Genomic DNA, 22,519 nt, shown 5'->3' with positions numbered 1-22,519 from the left:
CTCGCGCTGTCAATCATCCTCGACGGCCCAATGACGGCTCGCGACACATCGAGGCCCGCGACCAATCAGGGCGTGGTTGTGATTTCCATGGCAGCCGCAGCCGCGCGGCTGAGGGGAGGCGGCGGCGGCGCGGCCGCTCCCGGTGCCGCTCCCATCGCTCGCCCCGTTCGCGGCGCCGCTGCCGCTCCTCATCCCGCTCCTGCCCACTGCGATGGTGCCCGGGCGGAGCCGCGGCGGCGGAGGGGCGGCAGTGCCGCTGCTGCGCGGCTCCAGCCGGGCAGGGCGGCAGCAGCAGCAGCAGCAGCAGCAGTGCAGGTGAGGGGCCGCACCTGAGGCGGGCCCGGCGCGGATCCGCGGCCGCCGCTCTCGGTGCCCGCGCTGCCCCGCCCGGGCCCGGCCGTGCTCGGGGTGGGGGGGCCGCGGCCTGGGGCGGCGGAGGGAGCGGCTCTGGCCGTGCTGTGCCGGGCCGTGCTGTGCCGGCCGGTCCCGCAGTGCAGCCGGGGATGCCGAGCCCAGCCCGGGCGTTCCCAAAGTTTCCCTGCGGGCGGGAGAAACCGCGGCCGGAGCGCTCCGGTGCCTTTGTTCGGTGTCGGTGAGTCCGTACCTGCAGCTATGGAACGGCTCGGCTGGGGAGCGAGCCGAACATCTCCTTCCACACCTTCCCTGAACCAGGTTGTTCCAAGCCCCATCAATTTTATAGCTTCCCAAGTTTTACAGTTTTATAGTTTCACGGCAATAGGTTGGATGTGTCGTTAGCTGAAGTGGGTTCGCTGCCGTCGCTGTTTGTTGTGGATGAGCCGTGCGGATGTCCGTGGGTCTGGATGTTTTGCTGTGTGTGAGGGGTTCCATTCTCCGCCGGAGCTCAGTGTGTAACAGTGCTGAAATCGCGCTGAGGAGCGCACACAGAAATGCACACTGCTCTCAGTGGGACATTTTTCCTCTCTTTTTCCCTTTTTTCTTATGTATAACTTTAGAGAGCTCGAAGCCTCTGTGTGTCGCCAGTAGAATTCCTTTTGTTGAATTCTTCTTCAGCAGGAACTGCAGAACTTGACAAATACTGTTTGTTTTTGCATAACCAGGAGCATGTTGGTAACACTTTTTTGCCCGTTCTCTATGCAAATCGTGCTAATTTGCTGTATATATTATAGATGTAAGTAGAGCAGAATGGATGAAGATATATCCTTTCATTTGAATCACAACTTTTTAATTTTTTGTTTTTTAAAGACATCTTAGAGGCCTTAAATGAAAAACCTAAAAGTGTTGGATTTTTAGTGCTTGGGTAACAAAATGGAAATGCAGAAGTATGAGTATATTTTGTATTCCCTGATATGGGAACTTCAGATTCAGCATTCTGTGCCAATGAAAGTTAAATTGGTGTTTTAAGTTTTTCAAGGCTTTAGATTTAAAAAAAAAACAGCCAAAAAAAAGTAGGTTCAAGGAATACAGATGTGTGGCCAGCATTTCTGTGGTTCTTGCAGTGTGAACTGTAGGGGAGAGTTGTTCTCACATCTGCAGTCCCTGGTATTAATCTTGTCCAACTTTGTTCTGTCATTCTAGGAGTTGGCTGTCTTTCATTCCAGATGTTTTCATGCCAGGTGATTTACTCCTTATTTCTTTGTGGACTCCTTGTTTCTTTGTGGAGGTGAATAAAAATTACTCCTTCTGTTTTATCATCCTTTTTTTTTTTTACTCTAGGATTAATGGGAGGAGAAATCTGGGGCAAAGAGCTGCAGGGCTTGAAGGCCATGAGGGCTTAAATATCTAAAGATGGACTTACAACTCAAGACTTCTTGATTTTTATTTTTAGCTTTGAGTTTTTTGCTTGGGATTTGCTTCCTTGTGCAGATTCTGCCTTTTGAATTGTGGTACCACAGATCCAGTTTTGGGGGAATCATTAAGGTGGTTGTGCAGAGGGATAAAAATGCTTCCTGAATTCTCAGATTCTGTTGGGAGCAGTGTGCTAAATGAGGCTGTGGTGGTTTGGCTGGCTCTGGCAGTGGTGCTGTGGATATTTCAGTGCTGTTCCCTGGTGTTGTGCTCTGCCATTATCATGTGCAATCATCTGTGCTGAACACACACAAACAACCACAGTCAAACAGCTCCTTGAAGGAAAACTTTGATGGGATTCCTCCCTTAAATTCTCATTTAGGGATGCTGAAAGGGCTTAGATAGAAGTTCCTCTGAGAAATCCCTCTTCAGTTTCTAAGTGTGTATTGTTTTGAGGGTGATTCTTGAGTATTCCCAGTACCTGCTGCCTTTCCAGTATTTATTTGAAGAGAGAAAAAGCAAAAGGTGCAGGAAGAGGCAGAGAAGAAACTGATAGAGTTGATATCAACTTTTTATATTCCTAACAGCATTTTCATTTCTCCTTCTCCAGAAGAGTGATGATGGATAACAGAAGTTTGGGGTATTTTACCATTCCATTTAGCCACTGTGAAATGAATTTCCTTTGTAGTTTTGGGTGCAGTAGTCAGAGCTGTGTATCAGAATCTTCTGTTTCTGCTCCATAAAGCCTTGGGAAGGGAGAGGGTGTTTTCATAGCCCTAAAGAATCAGGGATTGAGTAGATCTGAAGTGGAAAAGGAATCATAAGAACCTGATAGGAAAACATGAGAGGAGAGACAACTTTCCAATGGTATGGAGTCTTCTCCTACTTCTCTCTTGCTCCTACTTTTTGGCACAAAAAACTCCTTTCTTTCTTTCCCTTTTTGTTTTTAGGAGCCTCATGCCCTGTTGACACAGAGCTGAGTGTGACCTTTCCTCCCAGCAAAGTTCTCCAGAAAAGTTGAGCTCAAACTCTGTCCCTTTACATTTTTCTGAGCTTTAGATTTAAACCAACCCATCAGAAAAGCCTAAGTTCAAGGGAATGTAAATGTGTGAAAACATTTCTGTAGTTCCTGCAGTGGGAACTGTAAGGGGAAGTTGTTCACTGCACTTGGAACAAATTAGGAACAAAATCAGGAACAAAACAAATCCCATAAAATCTAAGCTGTGCTCCTCCTTGAAGGAGATCTGATCAGAATCTGAGCCAGGAGTTCAGGCTATGGAAGCAGAGGACAAATTAATCACTGACAAATGCTTTCTGTATTTTTGGGGTTGTGTTTTATTTTGGGATGGATGATGCCACTGTCACTGCCCTCTCAGTTTAGCCCTGGGAAAGCTCTGGTAGAACAGGAGGAGGGAGGTGCTCCCTTTCCAGCCTCCAGAGTGAAAGGCTGAGCTCAGGAGCTCCAGAGGATTCCTTGTTGCTGCCTGGGAATGCAGCATCTCTTTATTCCTCTGGCAGGGAATGTCTGAAACACCAACAAACCCCAAACTGTTCGAGCATAAAATACAAAGGGATGACTTGCCTCTTGACTAAGCTAAAAATTTTCAGCATTTTTTGGATGAACTTGAGGGAAAAGGTCTTGACCTGCAGCGTGGAGGGGGAGGGCAGGAGAATGAAGTGTGTGCAGGGGAAGGGAACAAAGCAGTGAGTGAGTTTTGCTGTGCTCACATCATCTGGGGCTGACTCATAGGCCTGACTTTTCTGGGCAGAAAATTCTCTTTCAGACAATTCTGCTTGGCTGCACTGTCTCGTGATGAAACTTGTAGATCCTAATTTTTTTTTTTTCTAGTTCCACATAAGTTTTTCAGGGAATTCTTTTTATCCTGGCACTTGAAACTTGCTGCCAAAGGCCTCTCTACCACTGTAGTCTTCTACAACTTCCTCATCTCATGTTTGTGTTTGTTTGGGTGATTGTGAGGTTTGTTTTGAGATATTTTTAATAAAAGCTTGTCTGTGCTTGTGAGTGGCACTTGGCTCTTCTCAGGTAAAAACCCCCCAACATTTCAAAGCTCTGAGGACTTGCTGATTGCCCTGCTGTGATTTTGAAATGCTGTCAGTTTAATTCCTGTTCACAGCAGAGCAATAATAACTTAACTTTTATAATCCTTCAGGCTGACAGATGTGCTCCAGAGCACTTACTCATGGGGAGGAGGGGAAGGTGGGGTTTGTTTGCAGAAGGGCAGCAACTTCCATATGTCATCCTTATCCCAAAGAGCTTTCCTTGGAACTTCAGGCACAGAAGGGAGTTTGCTGGCTTGGAGAAGAAATTAATTTTGTGAGAGGAGCTGGTTCAGACTGCTCCTGACACACAAAGCCCTGGTCTTTATGGCAGTGCATGTTCCAGGTTAAAAGCCAGGACAGAAGCTTGTAGGACAGTTAAATCCTCATTCTTTATGATCCTGCAGCTTTTGGCAACTTTGAACTTCCCAAAACAAGTCACTGCATCAATTGAAAGTGTTTGTGGGTGATTGATGTGGGGTTTTGTCACATGGGTGGGATTTTGGGGGTGTAGGTGAGTCAATACTCACAGAAATTTAGGGAAGCTCCTCCCAGTCTGCAGCATTAATTGGAGTTCACAGCTGGAATTGTGCCCAGAGGGAGTCATCACTTGCTTCACCCAACCTGTGAAATAAAGACTTCAGCCTTCAATCACCAGCTTTCCTCCAACACTCAGAGTTCCTCAGCTTTGTTGTTAAAGCTGGCTTTATTTTATTTTGATTGAAGTGATATTCTAATATAAATCTTAAATTTGATCTTGATATGCTTTTCTCCAATGGTCACTTACCTAACTTTTGTATTTGGGGAATCTTCAAGGAGTAGGTTTTAGTTTGGAAGATGAAGGTTTTTGTGCAGGATTTTCTTTTCCTTCCTGAGGAAATTAGTTTTGTGGAATTTACTCAAACTGAGTAATGTTGGGGATTGTAGGAAGTGTAAATATTTGTAGGGCTTGTGTGCTCTGTGCTGAAATGCTGTTTCACTTGTGTTAACTCTTCTCCCCAGTGCTATATCTAAACAATTTTAAAAGATTCTGTATTATCTGTTAGTTTTAAGCAGAACAATTTCCTCTTCCCTAATTTCAAGTTAGGTCTGCATGCTGAATCTTTCAGAAGAGAAACGTTGATTTTTGATGCTTGAGAAATATGAACCTCAAGATTTATTTTCCTTTCTTTTTGAGCATTGTTCAGATGACCTCCACTTAAATTTCTGGGAATTTGAGGTGGTTTTTTTTAAATGTTCAGATATTTAAGGTCCAGTTAAAGCAAGTAAAGGTACATGAGTAGAAAGAAATTTGTCACAGAGGATGAATTGTTCCTGTGAGTGGTGTTTTGGCCAGAGAGTGTTGGCCACTTCACAGGAAAAGGGAATTAATCTTTGAGCTATATTTGAGTTTAATTTTGGTAACAGAGACTAAAAGCTGAACTTTGACTGGAGTATTGTGACAGCTGTTGATTGGAATAAGCTTTGTTAATGTGAAGGGCAAAACCTTCTCTTGGATGCCCTGCCAGAGAAAATCCCTGCTGTGACAGATTCCTGCAGCAGGAATTCCCTTCTCCCCTCTGCTGGGTGGGAATTCTGTCCTCTGCATAAAACAGGCACAGGGCTGCAGAGCTTCCCTCAAATCTGCAATTTCTGAGTTAACTGGAGTTTAGGAGGAGAAGGTTAAGTGGATAATGCTTTGGAGAGGAACAGGGAGCAGGCAGAAGGATCTTGTCCACTCAGGGATGTGTCCTGCAGTGCTGACAGAGATGGAAAAGCCTGCAGGGAGCCAATCAGTGGAAATGCTGGCAGTACCTCCGTGCTTGGAGCTCCTCCCAATTAAAAGCATCTGTGATTCCAAGTGCTCAGTGAGCTATTTCAGCCCTGAACAGGCAGCTCTTCCTTCAAAATTCCAGTACAGTATGGAGTTTTGGGAAGAAGAGTCAGTTTTGGGCCCACCTGATCTGCAAACCCAAAGCAGGTGAACTATAGAACACAGGTAAATGTTTAGTTTCTGCATTAACTGTTAGAAATGAGAAAAATAAAGATATAGGTGGAGTCATCCAGCAGCAGAATAAAGATTTATCTAAAACAGTATTTAATATAATCCCCTGATATTCTCTATAAAACATGACATGTCCTTACTCCTTCTTGGCAATGGAATTCAACAGGCAGATTTTGAAACTATTTTCTATCAAAAAGTTTCGTTCAAATTCTTATGCATGTCTAGGAATCATCTAATTTTTAAAAACATTTTCATCTGTAGCATTGAAATTTACTTTTGAACAATGCAGTTTTATGAAGTTGAACTGAAAAAGGAGTGGGGGAAGAAAGAAAGAAATGGGGAAAGAAAGAATGCTTTTATTTTGGGTTTTCAGACTTAATCTTTAAGTCTCATCTCTCAAAAGTGTTGGTTTATTGTAAAAAAAATCTAATTTTATTTAAATTTTTTTTCTCCTCCTGCCAGACCTTAATTAATTTGGGATTAGGATTCCCATGGCACGTGAGCTAGAGGATCATTTGGAGTAGGAGGTGTCTCTGTGCTGCCCAAGATGGTGGGGAAGCTGAAGCAGAACCTGCTGCTGGCGTGCCTGGCCATCAGCTCGGTGACCGTGTTCTACCTGGGCCAGCACGCCATGGAGTGCCACCACCGCATGGAGGAGCGCAGCCAGCCCCCCCGGGGGGACAGCGGCAGGGCCACCACGCTGGGGACAGCCCCCAGCGGCAACAGGAGCCTGCCCTACAGCAAGGACATGCCCCTGATCTTCATCGGCGGCGTGCCCCGCAGCGGCACCACGCTGATGCGCGCCATGCTGGACGCGCACCCCGACATCCGCTGCGGCGAGGAGACCAGGGTGATCCCCAGGATCCTGGCTGTCAAACAGATGTGGGCCAGGTCCAGCAAGGAGAAAATCCGCCTGGACGAGGCAGGAGTCACGGATGAGGTGCTGGATTCGGCCATGCAGGCCTTTCTCCTGGAGATCATCGTCAAGCACGGCGAGCCCGCTCCCTATCTGTGTAACAAGGATCCCTTCGCTCTGAAATCCTTGACTTACCTGGCCAGGATTTTCCCCAACGCCAAGTTCCTGCTGATGGTGCGGGATGGCCGTGCCTCTGTGCACTCCATGATCTCCAGGAAAGTCACAATTGCTGGCTTTGACCTGAACAGCTACAGGGACTGCCTGACCAAGTGGAACCGGGCCATAGAAACCATGTACAACCAGTGCATGGAGGTGGGCTTCCAGAGGTGCATGCTGGTGCACTATGAACAGCTGGTGCTGCACCCTGAGAGGTGGATGAGGACTCTGCTCAAGTTCCTGCACATCCCATGGAACCAGGCAGTGCTGCACCACGAGGAGATGATTGGAAAAGCAGGGGGGGTTTCTCTTTCCAAGTGAGTATGAGCCTTCATCCTTCATGTTGTGCTGTTCTAAAATAGTACATTTTGTATTGTTCTGGTTTAGGGGACAGGTGTCTGGCAATAAAGGCAGAAGCTTCTCTTTGAAATGGAGAATGCAAACCCTCTCCCACCAAATTATTATTATAATTTTGAAATTAAGGGGCTCTCAGGCAAAGATAGGGGAATTAAGAATAACAGTTCTTTACTAGGAAAATTAAAATAGAAATGCAGTATTACACAGAACAATCCCAACCCCTGCCAGAGTCAGAATCCAAGCTGACACCCGTCAGTCAGTCAGGGTGTTGGCACAGTCCCATTCAATGGTGGCTGCATCCTCCTGCAGGGGCAGATGTGGTTCAGCTGGAGCAGTGCTCCTGGAGAAGGTGCAGTTTCCTCTGAAGCTCCAGGGATGATGTGGAAAGGTCTGGCTTTCCTCTGGAATCCAGTGGAAAGAAGGTCCCTTGGTGTCCCAAATCTCAGTTTTTATCTGGGTAGGAAAGGCTTGGCTGCTCCCCTGGCTGGAGCATCTCCCAGTGGGATGATGGAATTTTATCAGTCATGCACTGGGACTCACTGGGCCAGCAGCAGATGATATCTCCTGGAGGGAGGATGGGCTGTGGGAAGATAAAGATGATTGCCCAGCTGGTTTAAAGATGGCCCATGAGCAGATAATGTGTGCCAGGAGATCAGGGTCACTGCCCCACCTGGGTTAACAGATGGGGACAGAATTCACATTTCTGGTCACATCAACCCAACACATGTATCTAAAAATCACATCTCACATGTGTATCTCACATCACATCTCCCTTGGGCAGCTGATTGATGATTCATCTTGGAAATAAGTCATTGCTAATTAATGATTTGCAATCTCAGATTGGTTATGTGTCTAATGTCAACAACAAGGTTAACTTGAATTTGGATATCTGATACCAGTTTTGCTTTTCTCTGTGCACCAAAATAAACCTGAGCTGTTTTATCTAGACTGGTGTTAGCCATCCTAGCCAGATCACCCATTTGATTTCAGCAACAATATTGGTGTCAGTGCAAGAGTGGCCTTGGAGCTGAGTTTGCCAAGAACATCCTCTTCCAGGAAACTGGAGAAACTGCTCCAAGAGAATAGAAAGCAGAGTTGGCAGCTTTTCTCCTGGCATGTGCTCCCAAAAGGACAAGCATTTTGATGAAAATTAACCTTGTTGTAAGCAAATCTTTCACTGTTCTGTTGGGCCATCTGTGCACCTGATTCAGCTGCTTTTAGGATCCAAAATTCAGCTCTGCTTAGAAAAACTAGATGGGTGTTGTTAAAAGAAAATGTGATTTGTTCTCTGGTTAAACTACCCAGGTTTTTTGCCACTGTTCACAGCTGGACACTTTCTGTGAAATGAATCTATTCTGTGAAATACAGAAGCTGTTTCATCTTTGTACTGAGAGAGAAAAATGGCAATTTTTTGACACTCATCCTGTTTTTGAATGCACCAGAATAATTTTTAAAATACTGAATAAGAAGCTCTATTCCAGCAGCAAGGCTTGCCCAGTTAAATTACTCAGCTCCTGGATTTGGAATATTCAACACTGGCCAAGTGCTTCTGAGTGAGAGGCACCTTGCACAGCTTGTTACAGGGTAATTCTATTTAAACTCCAGTTCTGAGAAATCAAAATGGATATATTTCCTTTATTTAATGCCTCAGAACACAGCTGTAGATTTTCTAATATATTGTAAGGGCATTTGATTTAAAGCAAATATAAAATGATTATCAGTGATTTCAAAGAGAACTGAAGACTCAGGTAACAATGAGATGTTGGCACTGTGGAGGTTTCACATCTCCATTCCCACTGAAGAAACAGCTCCACTGTGTTCCCAGGGTTATCAGGAAGGGATCTCATCCCTGCTTTTGGCATTGAAAATGTGGAAATGTTAACCTGAAGCAGAGCACTGTGGTACCTCCCTGCAAGCTGATCCATGTGGGAATTTTTTTTTCCCTAATTCCTGGGGTTTGTTGCTGCTTCAGCAGCACCTGAATGGGGGTAACTTATTTTTGCTGAGATAAATGGTTGGCTGCCAAGCTTTAAGTGTCTTGTAAAAATTGCTGTGTATAATCCCATTTCTGTTAAAATATTACTGCCTCATAGCTCCCAGATTGGTGTTTTTAAAAATTAATGGACCTTTATACTGGAAAATTCAATAACTCTGCTGAATTCTTGCTAATATTTCTTATTGAATCTGGTGGAATGGGGTGTGAGGAGTTGAGAATATTTGTTTCTAAAAACTAAGGAAGTGGATTGTTCAAAGTCAAATGTGGCCTCATGTTTTTTTTTGTTTTGTTTTGTTTTTGTAAAACCTTCACATTTAAGACAAACTGGTGTGGGCATGTTCTTGTGGCTCTCAGTTCTGGTCCATAGTTCTTTAAGCTTTTATAATCTCTCAGGAGAGGATCTGGGGAAGCAGTTTCTGATTTCAGGAAGCTCTGGCCATGGTGGAAAAAGACTGAGCAATGGCTGTTATGTCTGGGGTGGGTTTATCTAATCAAATACCCTTGCAGTAGGTGGAGAAATTTGGTTTTCAGTTTCAGGATTTGATAATGATTTCAGTGACTCAGGCTGCAGAAAACCCAGTGAATATCAAAACCTTAAAAATGCCTCTGTTGTGTGTTTATGGGATTCCAGTTGAAATTGTGCAGGGAGAGCTTGAGATTTCCCAGTCTGATGCTCTTGTTCCAGTTCAAACCTGCTGGGTTTGGCATTCCCAGCTGTGATATTGTAAAAACTTCTGGAAACAAGCAAAGCCTCCTGCTTTAAAATCATCTTAAAACCTCCAGATCCTGCAGACAGGCTCAGCCTTCACATCCATGCTGCTGCCTCAGGTCCAGCCAAGATACCCTGGAGGTGTTTTAATTTTTGGAGATACTTTTTGAAAAGAAATCTGACAAGTTTTTTGTCATCCTGAGATATTTAAAAACATTTTGAGAAAGAGATCACAGCATCACTAAAAGATCTTTATAACACTTCTATTACCTGCTAATAAATGTTTAGAATTTATTTCTCAGCCCTTATTTGGATTTTTGTGCAGGAGCACTGCAAGGCTGGAGGGATGTGCAGTGCAGGATTTGTAGGAGTGTGAATTTTCTGTGGTTTGAAGTCCCTGCCAGTGTGGCTGTGGAAGGAATGCACAATGGACTCCATCTCTAACCAGGATTGTTAATTGAGCTCTGGCATTTGCCTCAGTGCAGGCAGCTGTGCTGACCACTGATGTAAAGAAATGTCAGGCCCTCTAGAGCAATTTTTATTGGGTTTATTATAGAAATAGCTGTCCAGGCAGAATTACTTCAGAATTTACTATATTTAGTACATAGCTCTCATTTCATTCTGGTACAGGTGCAGAGTTATTTGGGTTTAGTCCTGTGTGCTCCCAGCTGCTCCCAAAGCTGAGACTCTTCCTAGAGCTGGAGTCCCTGCCATATAATCAATTTCCCCATTTTTTTTCTGTTTGGATTTTTACCTTTTTCTTTCCTCCTGTCCCCAATCTGTCTTCCCTCACTGTCCTCAGAAGTTCTTTATCTGAGGAATCTTTCCCACAAATTGTTTTATTTTCCTTCCCACCTTAACTGAAAGGACAGAGAAGGATTTAACCAGGTCAAATGTGGAGCAGTGGATTTTTTATCAGTGCTTGGGAGCAGCTAAATGTAGTCCCTGCTATCAGTCACCAGGAAATGTTTCATACTGAGGGTATTGTTAGCAAAGACTGAAATGACAAAGGGACAAAACACACATTTCAAATTTGACATCAGGATGAGGAATCCATATGTGACAAATTTAGGCTGAAGTTGTGTTTCATACAATCATAAAGACAGAACAAAGCAGTGCCAGATTTCTTCCCTGGAAAAAGAAAACACAACAAAAGCATTCCACAAAAGTAGAGCAGAAATGAAAATTACATGAGGACTGCTGCTTAAATGAACAAGAAATTAACAATTTTCTAAATATGACACTGTGCACTTGCCTTTAAGATCTGTGTAAAGACCAAACAATCAAAGGAATGGTTATGAAAAATATTTCTGTAGTTTCTAGCTTTAATCTCAGGTCTCTCTTTTATGAAACAACTTAAAAAAAAAAAAAAAAAGAAGCACAGAATGGTTGTGAGAAGAAATAACACATGAATTAGAATTCAGAATACAGCTTTTAATACATCCTAGACAATTAAACAGCAAATATGTCAGTGGGAAAACAGATTTTTATGTAGCTGTGGGTTTACTTTTCACTTAACAGCTCTTGGGCTTTCTCTGCTAGTTTTATAGAATAAAGAAGTTGTTTCAGCACAGTGTGAGAGCCTAAACCAGGCAGCATCTGCAAATGTTGTGCAAATTATTCTCATTAAAACTTCACTTCCCATCAGCTCTGTAGAAAACATGAAATTTTCAGAGGGAAAGAAAAAGCTAAAGAACAAGATAAAGGTCTTAATGCTATTGAAGAATAATTGGTTGGAATGGAAAATAATTTTTTTTTTCTCTTTTCCCAGGGTTGAAAGATCCACTGACCAAGTGATCAAGCCAGTGAACGTGGAAGCCCTGTCCAAGTGGGTTGGGAAGATCCCAGCTGATGTCCTGCAGGACATGCCAGTGATTGCCCCCATGCTGGCCAAACTGGGCTATGACCCCTATGCCAACCCCCCCAACTATGGGAAGCCAGATCAGAAAGTGGTGGAGAACACAAGGAGGGTGAGGCTTTGTGTGTTTGGTATTGCCTGGAGGGGTTTGAGCTCCAGAGCAGGAGCCTTGTGTTTGGGCTGAGGATTTGCTGCTTCTGGTATTTTTTGCTACTTCACAATGTGTTTTCTTTGGGGGAAAATGACAGAATTCTTTGGGGCCTTGAGCTGTGCTGCTTGGTGTGTGGAGCTGAACCTCTTGAGAGCTGCCCAGAAAGTTGGGGAATTGGTTATCAGTGGAAAAATCTTTCTTGTCTGGATTTCAAACCTGATGGATGAGCTCAGTTTTTATATATGAGGGTTGGCAGAAGCTCTGTCACAAAACTTCACCCCAAATACTTGGTGGAGTTTGAAAAATGCCCCATAGAAAACAGCCCACCATGATCAAAATGTCTGATTTTCCAGTTCTTTGTAGAACAACCCAAAGATGGAGAAAGGTCTGGTGCTGATTAACCTAAACTTAAGGATTTGAGTCTGAATTAAATGTTGGCATTGGAGCTGGGCTATAGAGTTGTTTATCCCTGGAGGTATCCATTGAAAAACTCATTACCATTGTTGGAAGTAGAATTAATAACTCTGCTTCTGTTCTTTTGGCCATGTATAGTTTATTAAAAGAAGGTGACTTTTGTAATCAGGGAAGAAAAATTGAATTAAACAATTTAAAAGGATTGTCTTCCACCAGCCTTCTACTCCTGAAACAACTGCTTGGAATACTGATGGGATAGATAGGAGTGAAAAAGGATTTGGGGTTTGTGAAGTCTCTAAACACTTCTGTATTATTTCTTTTTAGGAAAAATGTCATTAATCAGTTTATTAAAGGCTGGCAGGTTGATTGTTGTAATTCATAGCTGATAGCTCAGCATGGAAAAAGTAACTCACCCTTCTTAGTTACAATTTATAAGTTCCCTGTTTTAAAAGGCTCACAAACAAATGAACTTTTCTGCACTCAGTTTAAAAGAAATGTTCAGTACTAGAAATTGCAAATGATATTGGTTGTGTCTCACTGAGAAAATTGCCACAAGTTTTTACAACCTGCTGACCTTTCTGAGGCCTCCACCTGTGTGGGGCAAGCTCAGGCCAAGCTGTAAAAATTGTCTGGATTTCTGTCTCTTGTTGAAATGAATTTGATTTCAAAATACAGGAGAGAATTCAGGTAATAAACAAAGCCAGGAGCATCTCTGTAAAGAAATGAAAACCTGATTTTAAAGGCTGAGGGTTTACTGAGGCTTTTTCCAAGTTTGCTTTGAAGGATAATTTGTTTGTTTACTGATGCTAAGAGCAGCTGTTAAAAACTGAAGACATATGGAACACTCATTGATATTTTGGCTGCTATTTTAATATAATAGCTTTATTTACAGCCCCAGACAGCTTTTTAATTTTGTTGTTTTTTGTAGTACCCAGTATACATTTCTCTAGTTACTTGTTCTTTGCCAAAATTCCATTTGCATGTGTGGTTTGTACAGATAAAATGAGGGAGGTGTTCTGAATGAATGCTAAAAGCAATAGAGTTCATCTTCAAAATTTAGAATATTTCTTTAAAAATAGAGCAACATAAAGATTTCAAACTGTTTCAGACTCTGGTGTGTGAGTTGGGCCCATTAAGGGCAGCTCTTGTGATGTTTCCTTTTTCCTGCAGGAACCTGTGCTGATTTATTCCTTGCTGCTCTATCCTGGAGAAGAAAGCATTTATTGAAATGGATAAAATAAATAAATCTGGGTTTTTCCAGCCTTTTGGAGCTGGCACTTGGCAAGTTAACTCTGTTCCTGTGTACTCTGAGCTGGTGAATTTGTAAATCACTGTAGCACTTCTTTTGCTTTCTTTAAATCTCTTCACCTGGGATAGCCTTTCACAGAGGTTTGTACTGGATATCTGGAATATGATGAAGTTGGCCAAAGAAAATCTTTCCAAAATTGCTTTTCAGTTCATAGTAAGAATATCTGGATCTTGTTTGTAGCTATTTATTGGATTATTTTGTGTTTGGAAGCAGCTCTCTTATATTTATATTTGTGGTCTCCAAGACTTCAAAGTGAACACAGAACTTGAATTGTATTCATTGAAGACAGATAAAGTTTAGACTTTTACAGCTGGGTGAAATCTTCTCTTCTTGGAAAAGACCACAAGTTGCACTGAACAGTGAAAATAATGCTCAGCAATTTAAAGCTGCTGCTTATAATCATGAAAGTGAGAACCAGCAGTGTAAAAATTCCTAAAACAAGGGCTGGTACTGGAGAAGAATGGAAAGAGATGGCTGGTGTGGTGCAAAATATCAGTTTTCCTGAGCTTTCTGAACACTCAAGTGCTGTTCTTTATTCCTCTTTTCTCCTTTTCTGTCCCCTGCTGGTCACTTTCATATGTACAGCTTAAATATATATATTTTTGGAGACAAAGTGATGATTTTCTCCAGCTAAAGGACAGTGCTTAAATTAGAAATGCTGTCTCCTTGTAGGTAATGCAAGGGAGGCAATGCTCTCTGCTAAATTTGGATCTTTTCACTTGCCTGTTACCTGTGTAGGACACCAAAATGCTGAGGTTTGGTTTCTGTGCTCCTGCAGCACAGCACAAAAACAACAAGAAACAACCTGGGTTTGTAGTTTGACATCTCTGCTTTTGTTTGAGGATCTAACACAGCATGAAGGGAACTTCATCTCTTGTTGTGTTGAAAATAAAGGAAATTAAACATCTCTGACAGGATCTGCATTGGGCGAGTTCAACAGATTTTTCTGATGTTTTCCCTACCAAAGGCAATAACTTTTTGTTTGTCTGTTTGCTGTTAAGCCTGACAACATTATCTTTTCTGACAGTTTCTCTTGTCTCAGTTCAGGAATGCAGAGCAGAGAGCAAGGTCTGGCCAGGCTTGTGCTGCTCAGCAGATCTCTGCATGTGACCTCTCCAAGGAGGGGGATTTTGCCTTCTCTGCATATGTTGTGGTTTTCTTGTAATTCTGTTGTTGAATTGTTAATTTATCACTGCAAGGGTTTCTTCCTTATAGATACATAATTACTTGTTGTTCCCCCTAGGGTTTTAATAATTCTATATCCTGAGCAGAAAAGAGATAAACATCCTGAAGTAAAAGAAGTTTTCATCTGCAAGTTATGCAGGAAATGCAAATAATTAAGCTGTGTGTGAGCTGCTATGGGGTGAAATACAAAAGTGCTTCACTCCTCATTAGAACAATGTGTGCTATGTCCTTATCAGAACTGTGAGATTGTGTAAAATGAATTTCTGCAGTTTTCCAGAACCCAGCTCCCAGCTGCAGAGCCCTGCCTGCTGCCCAGGAGAAGCTGCATTGTTGTGTTATGGTTGGCACAGGGATTTCCTCTCCCATCTGTAATGAATTACATCAGATTTTCTTTGGCACATCCTTCCCACTAAATAAATCTAGTGTGCTTGGAGTACACACTGCAGTAAGTTCTTTTAACTTCTTCATGGAGTTGTGCTCCCTGTCCTGGAGAGATCCAGAGCTGGAGGTTACAGAATTCCAGGGAAAGAGCTGTGGTTTTCACCAGGACTGTTCAAATACAGTGATTCTTCTGCTGAGAGCCCAAAGCTCTTCTCCAGCTCTGGGTTAAATTCAGCTGAGGCAGCATGTAGAGATAAAAACAGAGTTTTCTCACTCCAGTCTCATGCCTGGTTTGAATTGTGAGGAACCATCTCCTGTTCAGAGTCAAAACATCCATGGCAAGCAGGATTTCAGGAGTTTGTCTTTGAGATTTTAAGGGCAGGAGCAATCTCTGATAAAGGTAAAAAGTGTATCTGTGCTAAGGGATGAGGATAATTGTGCTGTCAGAGGTGTTTGAGTGCCCAGCTGCCCTGCATCTCCATTTTCACTGATTAACCTGTTCATAAAGGCATTTGGCTCTGTGGGTGTTTTCTCTGATATTTAAAACAAAAATTTGGGGGTTACTCCCTTTTTCTTGTGACCACAACAGCACAGACTTCCTCAGTGTCCTCTACATTTGTTTAATATTCCCTTTAGTGGGTGGTTCTTCCTACATGCAGATTCCCAGCTGTACAGTTTCTCTCCAGAGAAATCTCATTTTTACAACAAACCCCAAACCCCTTAACTCTGCATAAATCTGAATAATCCATAAAGAGAGTTATCACCAACCAAAATGCAGACTGGAGTGTGGTTTCAGGCTGCCTTTTGGCAGGCATTGCTGGGCTCTGTAAGATCCTGCTCTCTGTCTTGTCCCTCCTGGGTAAATATTTACAACTTGGCAGGTCCAGCAGAGGTGAAGAATTGTGTAAACCTTTAAAGCTGCCTTAAAAGTTCAGGAGAATCTGAAAGATGAGGGCAGCTGCATATGCTGTGGAGTGGTTCTAGAAAAGGGCTCAGCTCTGGTTTTGCCAGTGTTCTTTATTTCAATTTTTTTTTTTTTTTTTTTTTTTTACTATTAAACATCAGCAGCCTTATACTCTGCAACTTGAATGTTTTAAAGTTTACCAAGCACACTTTGTTGAAGGGTGAATTTACACAAAAATCCCATTATTTTTGTGTACTGGAACTGACCATGTATAATGGGAGTCTTTCCAAAGCAGACAGGAAAGGGGGTGAAAAGAAATACTTTAATCTTCTATAAAAAAGAATTATAGGTTACACTTCTGTTCTGATGTGTGTTTAAAGGGGTTTTCTCAGGCAACTGGATGTGAAACTTATTTTCTAATCTCTTTTTGAGAATAATATCCATTCAGTTTGCCTGTAAGAATGTGTTTTGGTTTTTTAATAGAACAGCTTGAACACTGCCAACACTGAACAACAAACTGACACAGGCTTCAGATCCCCCTCTTCTGGAATTCCATTTGGAATTATTATTATTGCAAAATAATTCCCTTAGAAATGGTAAACCCCATTTCTTCTCAATTTTACTGAATTCTTGCTTAGACTGGAAATAATTCCAATATCCTGCTCTGTCTTTCTAATGCCACTATGAGTGATGTGTTTTACACTTACAAATTGCTCAGAAAAGAATTTGGAATCTGAAACTTCTTTAATTTCTTTGGCTGCAGATGGAGTCATTGTTTTTTAGAATTTCTGCATTGCTGTTGATCCCTGGGTTTTGATTCAAAAGGGACCATTTATGTTTTAGGAACTCCTTTAAACCAGTTTTTATGCAGTCTCCTCCTGACAAAACCAGCCCTTAGGTAATGTCAGTTCTGAACCAAAATTTGTGTCTTAAACCTAGTTGTGGGCCTGCCACTGCTTAGAGTTATGGTGCTGTGTAAAATGCTGGTATTTTCATGTGAATATAATATGAAATACTCTCAAAACTTTTGCTTTCCAGTGACATTAATATTGCTGATCTTGGCCTATCTGCTGTTTGATATTTATTTGGGTAAATGCTGTTCCTGCAAAGGTGAAGCTTTTAGAGCAGACACAAATTTAGGTGTGTAATGTAAAAATGAGACTGAGTCATGATTGCAGGAGAAGGATTCTGGAGAGACAGCTTTGGGTTTGATCCTGGTTCTGAATCAGTCACAAAGTGCTGTCACCATCAGGATTATTTGTTTTTAAGAATTCCCAGAAAAGGTGAAGGTTCCTGTCTGTTCCAACATCAGCACCACCTAACAAAAACTCCTGTTTTTTCTTGTGACCCTTGCTGAGGCTATTCTGTAACATTTTTGCTGTGACAATGTTGTTTTGTAACTTCCATTCCTTTTCTCCAGGACACAGCCTGAATTTTAAGAGCTTGGATAAAAGAAAATGAGAAATCCTCTGCTTGATTTATAAATATTTACAGTGAAGCAAGGCTCCAATAGCCACACACTGAATTTCTGCCCAGGGTGACTTCCCTTAATGTTCCCATGGGAATGGCAGTGGCCCCTGGCTGAGAACAGATGAAAAGCTGTTCCTGTTTTATATAAGCCATGGAATATCAGAGTGCCACAAATGTGTGTGGGGAGTGATTCCTGCTCTCAGTGAAACCTGCTGGTTTGGATGGGAATCCAATCCCAAACCAAAATCTGCTGGGCAGGAAATTCAGAGCTGCAGAATATTGACAAGCTGGGCATGGCTTTGTGTTCTGGTCATGTGCACATAGAGGAGCAGAGAAAATTGAAATAAATATCCCCTGATTTCCTGGAGCTCCTTCCTTTGACACAAACCAGGGAGTGCAGCTCAGAGAGAGGCTTTGGAGGAGCCCCATTTCCATTTCATGGCTTTATGGAATTTTTGGTTTGGAGGAGCCCCATTTCCATTTCATGGTATCAGGGAATTTTTCTGAGTGGGTTTGGAGGAGCCCCATTTCCATTTCATGACTAATGGAATTTTTGGTTTGGAAGAAGCCCCATTTCCATTTCATGGTTTCAGGGAATTTTTCCAAATAGGTTTGTGACCTTTTTAATTTTTTTTTTTAAATGATTACACAAGACCACAGTCATGACATTGGCATGATCAGTCTTTATACTTCAGAATGGTAAAGCTCCTTGAGTACACTTCTGTTTTAGAGGAAAAAAAAAAAAAGAGCAGAATACATTTTTTTGTCCTTTGGGATGTTTATTCTCAGAAGGATAATTTTTAAAAATTATCCTCTAGAGAGAAGGCAATATATTGCCAAAATATTTAATGTTCTAGCATTAATGTTAATGGATGCTAGCAACACAAAAAAAAAGCCTTTTCCTTTTTTCTTTTTATTTCCCTTAACAAGCTCTTCAGCATTTCAAACAATAGTGAATGAAGCTTTTGAGTAGTATAATTTTTTGTTTGTTTTTCTAGGTCTATAAAGGTGAATTTCAGCTTCCTGACTTCCTCAAAGAAGTGCCACAGGTACAGTATTGAACTAATTTCCTTTTTGTGGGTGTAGCAACAAATGGTATCAAACAGCCTTTATAAACACTCATGAGCTTCATTTTCTGATTGATGAAGACTTGCTGATTATCCATGAGGTGGAATCTTGAGCTCAGCATCCCAAACCTCTCCTGAATCCATGTGTAACTCCAGAGTTGAGTGGTGAATATTGCTGTGAAATGGAAGGAAAAATTGAGCCTCTTTCCTGGAGCAAACTCAAAGTTTGTTACTTGTAGAGGAGCTTTATCTTTTGTTATCTTGGTTTAAAGCAAGTCTAGTTCAGAGGGCAGAGTTCTAAGTACTGAGAGATTTTAAAAATAAATAGAGGTGTTATCAAAGTGAACAAACCCAGCCATGGTTAGGGGTGGTGTTGATTTAATAGTCAACTGTCCTATGGAACTTCAGGTTTTGCTGAAAATTCACAATTTGGTGCCCCCCAAATGCTGTTCATTGTCATCAGCTCCTTAGGGGGACCTGCAAAACATGAAAAGAAAAACCCTTGTTGTGAAGCTCTCAAACTGTTGGATCTTGTGGATATCACAGAATTATAAAATCTCTGAATGGTTTGGGTTGAAGAGACCTTAAAAGCCTTTTTTTTTTTTTTTCCACCCCTGCCATGGGCAAGGACACCTTCCACTATCCCTGGACTTGGACACTGCCAGGGATGGGACAGGTTAAAAATATCCAGGAATCTACTACAGACAAAGCATTTTGACTTCTCAATTTGTTCAAATAAAAATGATTTGATTAAAAAGGAAAACCGGTTTCTTTTGTTCCAGCTGAAGAAGACAGTAGAAAGGAAGTCTCGTGGCAAGATAAAATGACCATGGATCAGTAAAGTGCCATAGCTGTAGTGTGTGTCTCATGTTTTCAGAAAATAACCCTGCTGTGGCCACCAAGTCTTCCTGAGCAGCCTTTGTGTGATCTCTAACGTGGGCTTGGCTTTTTGCTGCCTGTTTGCCAGCTTGGATCACTCAGTGCTCCTGCTTTGCTCAGCTCTGGAGAACCATCCCAGCCCTTTGCTGCTGTCCCTGTCACTGAGTGTCTGCCCCATGTGTGCTGCTGGGTCACTCCTGGGATTGCTGCTGGGGTTGCAGAGCAGCCACAGCTAAAGCTGCAGGAGCAGGCTGTGCCTCACCAGAGGGGGATATTGCTGAGAAGGGTTGATGGAAATGCAGGGAGATCCTTCAGAACTGATGGTGTGCTAGCAAAAAAATCCTTGATTTGGAATAAATCCTGGGTTAAATCCTTTCAATCCTTGTTTGCATACAGTATCAGTTAAATTATGCTGTTTGTGGTTTTCATTATCCTGGGATACCCAAAAGAACCTGACTGATAAATTAATTTTTCACTCCAGAGGATAGGGAGGTTCCTGCTAAATTCCAGTAAGTGGATTTATAGAGTTAGCTTGGTTTAAATACAATATTTACCAAAATCTGAGCAGATTTATCCATAGCAAAGAATCCCAACTAAAAGACAAAAATAAGCACTGGAGGAGTAAAAGAATATTCCTTAACCCATAAAAACTTGATCAAATTGATGCTGATAGTATTCTCCTTTAACTAAACAGCTCAAAGGTTTAGAGAACAGACATTGGTAATGATATTTTTGTTCTCTAATGTAAAATAGCTAATTTAATTTTTTTTTTTTTTGACAGACTGAACCTATGGAATAGAAGAGAAAATGGACATTTCTTGCACAGAAGGTAATAAAAGAGCACTGCAGTTCTGCTCATTTGTTGATGTTAATTTAAGATGATTTTTGTTTAACTCTGTAAGTTCATGGGTAAGATAAACATGAAAGTATTTTTTTAAAGGAAACTGCTAAAAGATGAGCTGGTTTGTAATATTTGATTTAACATCTCATAGCCAGTATTTTCAAAAAGCTGCATTTTAGTCACTGAATAAACAGTGACAAAATTTTGCAGGGAGCTGAGTAAGTTCCAGGCCAGTTAAGGAATAAGTGATGCAAGATTTCCTGTGTTAATGCAGGATTTTTACTTCTCAGCCCTGCTGTTCTGGCCTGACAACAAAAGATTGCACAATTTAAATCCAGTTTAAAAATAGCCCAAAGCAAGATGCCCTACAAATATCCCCAAAATAGATCCTTATGTGGCCATAAATATAAACACCCTAAATATAGCCAAAAGCACTACTCTGTGTAGAAATATGGATCTGAAAACTTCCCAGAGATGAATTAGAGGCCTTCCCTATGAAATCAATAGAGAAACCATCATCTTTTCACACAGTCAATTTAAAATTACTGAAGCATCAACCTCATTTTGGCACTTAGCTCTGAAAAATGGATTTCAACCTGCAAGATTTCTGTCTAAAACTGCTGCCCAGTTTCTGAGAAACCAAACTGGGAATTTCCCAGCATAACTTTCCATTAGGTCACAAGGGTTTGGGATGGACGTGGAAAATGAGTTTTGGTTTTTTTTTGGGATTTTTTTTTTTTCTTTTCACTATGTTCCGAGCAGTCTCTCTAATATTAGATAAAGGATGGACCAAGCAGCCACATTCCTTACAGGAATGGAATTTATCTTGGCAGTGACTTTCCACCTGCCACTCTGAATTCTGCATTATTTGTAATTCCAAAATGCTGTCCAGGATAAAAAAAAAAAGCTGAATATTACCAGGAAAGCTCCAATATAACTTTATTTCTTTTTCTTTAGCAGATCAGCTGCTGCCTTTTCCATGGGAATGATCCCTCAGGCCTGTCCCCCTGGGGTCAGAGATGTGCTGCTCATGGCCTGCTCTCTTCAGAATGTTCTCTCCTGTTTCTTTCATCCTGTTTTTGTTCCAAATTCTGCTGTTGTGAGCGCATGTAAACCTGTTAAAAAACAAAAAAACCATCACTGATGTTCATGTGGAACTGCATTACATTGGCACAACTATTTTTTTTAAGGTTTTAAAAAATGCAAAAGCAATGCCTGCAATTGCTCCTCTGTTTTAATTACAGGGCTCCATTTTTTAAAGATTTTTTTTTTTGTTTCTTGTAGCAGTTTGGTTTTAAATGTACAAAGCTTTCAAGAGTGGTCTGTGCTTGTCCTGAAAGATTTTTGGTGAAACACTTGTTTGTTTTATTCATATGTGGAAAATGTTAAATATCTTCTATTTAAAAAAAAGAAAAAAAAAGTTGATAAATTACATGTACAATTACAATTCAATGATCTTTTGTATTTTATTTTTCAAAATAAATGCTTTAAATGTGATTTTTTTTTTTGTTTATGTATTTCTTAATGAATGGTTTTGCTTCCAATTTAAGATCTAAATAATTCAAGATGATGTTTTAGTTATAATTCAAGATATTGATATGAGGGAAGATATGATCTCATATGCCGGGTTTGGATCTTATTTTAAGGTTTGCAATTTAATGCTTTTAGGAGGTGGGTGGTGATGAAATAGTGAATTGGAGTGTCCCAATGGGAGGTATAACGTGAGATTTGTTTACTGCAGGAAGAATTTGGTCATTTTTAACTCTTGAATTCGTTCCTCAAAAGCAGTTTGGTTCAGAGATGCTCTGCTGGGGGGAACAGCTGCTGGGAGTTGCGGGCTGAAGTTTCGATCTTTAGGATACGATGTGGAACAGGATTTTTGGGATGCTTGTGTCTCAATTTCTGCTCCCCTCGGTGGCTTCAAGGTGCTGAAGTCGACTTCAGCCTTCCCCACCGGTTTTGATTGGAGTTCTTGCCAAATATTTGCGTTCCCTCGGAGTGTTTGTGATGATGATGATGATGATGATGATGAGTGACTCGGCAGTGCCCGAGGGAAGGAGATTCCCCGCTCTCCCCACAGCCGTGCCGGGGCCTCCCCTGCTGCCGGCCGAGGGCAG

General features: G+C 41.6%; 1 protein-coding gene across 13 annotated transcripts; it reads left to right on the top strand.

The window, feature by feature from the left end:
* Positions 1-57: 57 nt before the first annotated feature.
* On the top strand, positions 58-21,899 carry TPST1 (tyrosylprotein sulfotransferase 1). 13 transcript variants are annotated; one of them, XM_056506663.1, is made up of 7 exons: positions 68-315; positions 1,558-1,595; positions 6,272-7,198; positions 11,715-11,913; positions 18,614-18,664; positions 20,343-20,390; positions 21,360-21,899. In XM_056506663.1, the coding sequence occupies exons 3-6, from the start codon at positions 6,357-6,359 to the stop codon at positions 20,358-20,360; spliced, it is 1,110 nt and encodes a 369-aa protein (XP_056362638.1). In that variant the 5' UTR covers positions 68-315; positions 1,558-1,595; positions 6,272-6,356; the 3' UTR covers positions 20,361-20,390; positions 21,360-21,899. The 13 variants fall into 13 exon arrangements, with proteins under 13 accessions (XP_056362635.1, XP_056362638.1, XP_056362637.1 ...); XM_056506664.1 differs by having other exon boundaries at positions 90-315; positions 1,558-1,642; positions 21,363-21,899; XM_056506659.1 differs by lacking the exon at positions 1,558-1,595 and adding an exon at positions 19,465-19,519 and having other exon boundaries at positions 100-315; positions 21,363-21,899.
* The last annotated feature ends 620 nt before the right edge of the window (positions 21,900-22,519 follow it).

The sequence above is a fragment of the Oenanthe melanoleuca genome, chromosome 19 (genome assembly GCF_029582105.1).
Source record: "Oenanthe melanoleuca isolate GR-GAL-2019-014 chromosome 19, OMel1.0, whole genome shotgun sequence".
NCBI lineage: Eukaryota > Metazoa > Chordata > Aves > Passeriformes > Muscicapidae > Oenanthe > Oenanthe melanoleuca.
The sequence above is the reverse complement of the archived record's forward strand: the minus strand, read 5'-3'. Positions and strand labels throughout refer to the sequence as shown.

Excerpts from the sequence above, each read along its gene's own strand:
- TPST1 (XM_056506652.1), top strand. The coding sequence starts at position 6,357 with ATGGTGGGGAAGCTGAAGCAGAACCTGCTGCTGGCGTGCCTGGCCATC. Across the intron at positions 7,199-11,714 it reads GGGGGGGTTTCTCTTTCCAA|GGTTGAAAGATCCACTGACC; the intron begins GTGAGTATGAGC and ends CTCTTTTCCCAG. Across the intron at positions 18,665-19,464 it reads TCCTCAAAGAAGTGCCACAG|CTGAAGAAGACAGTAGAAAG; the intron begins GTACAGTATTGA and ends CTTTTGTTCCAG.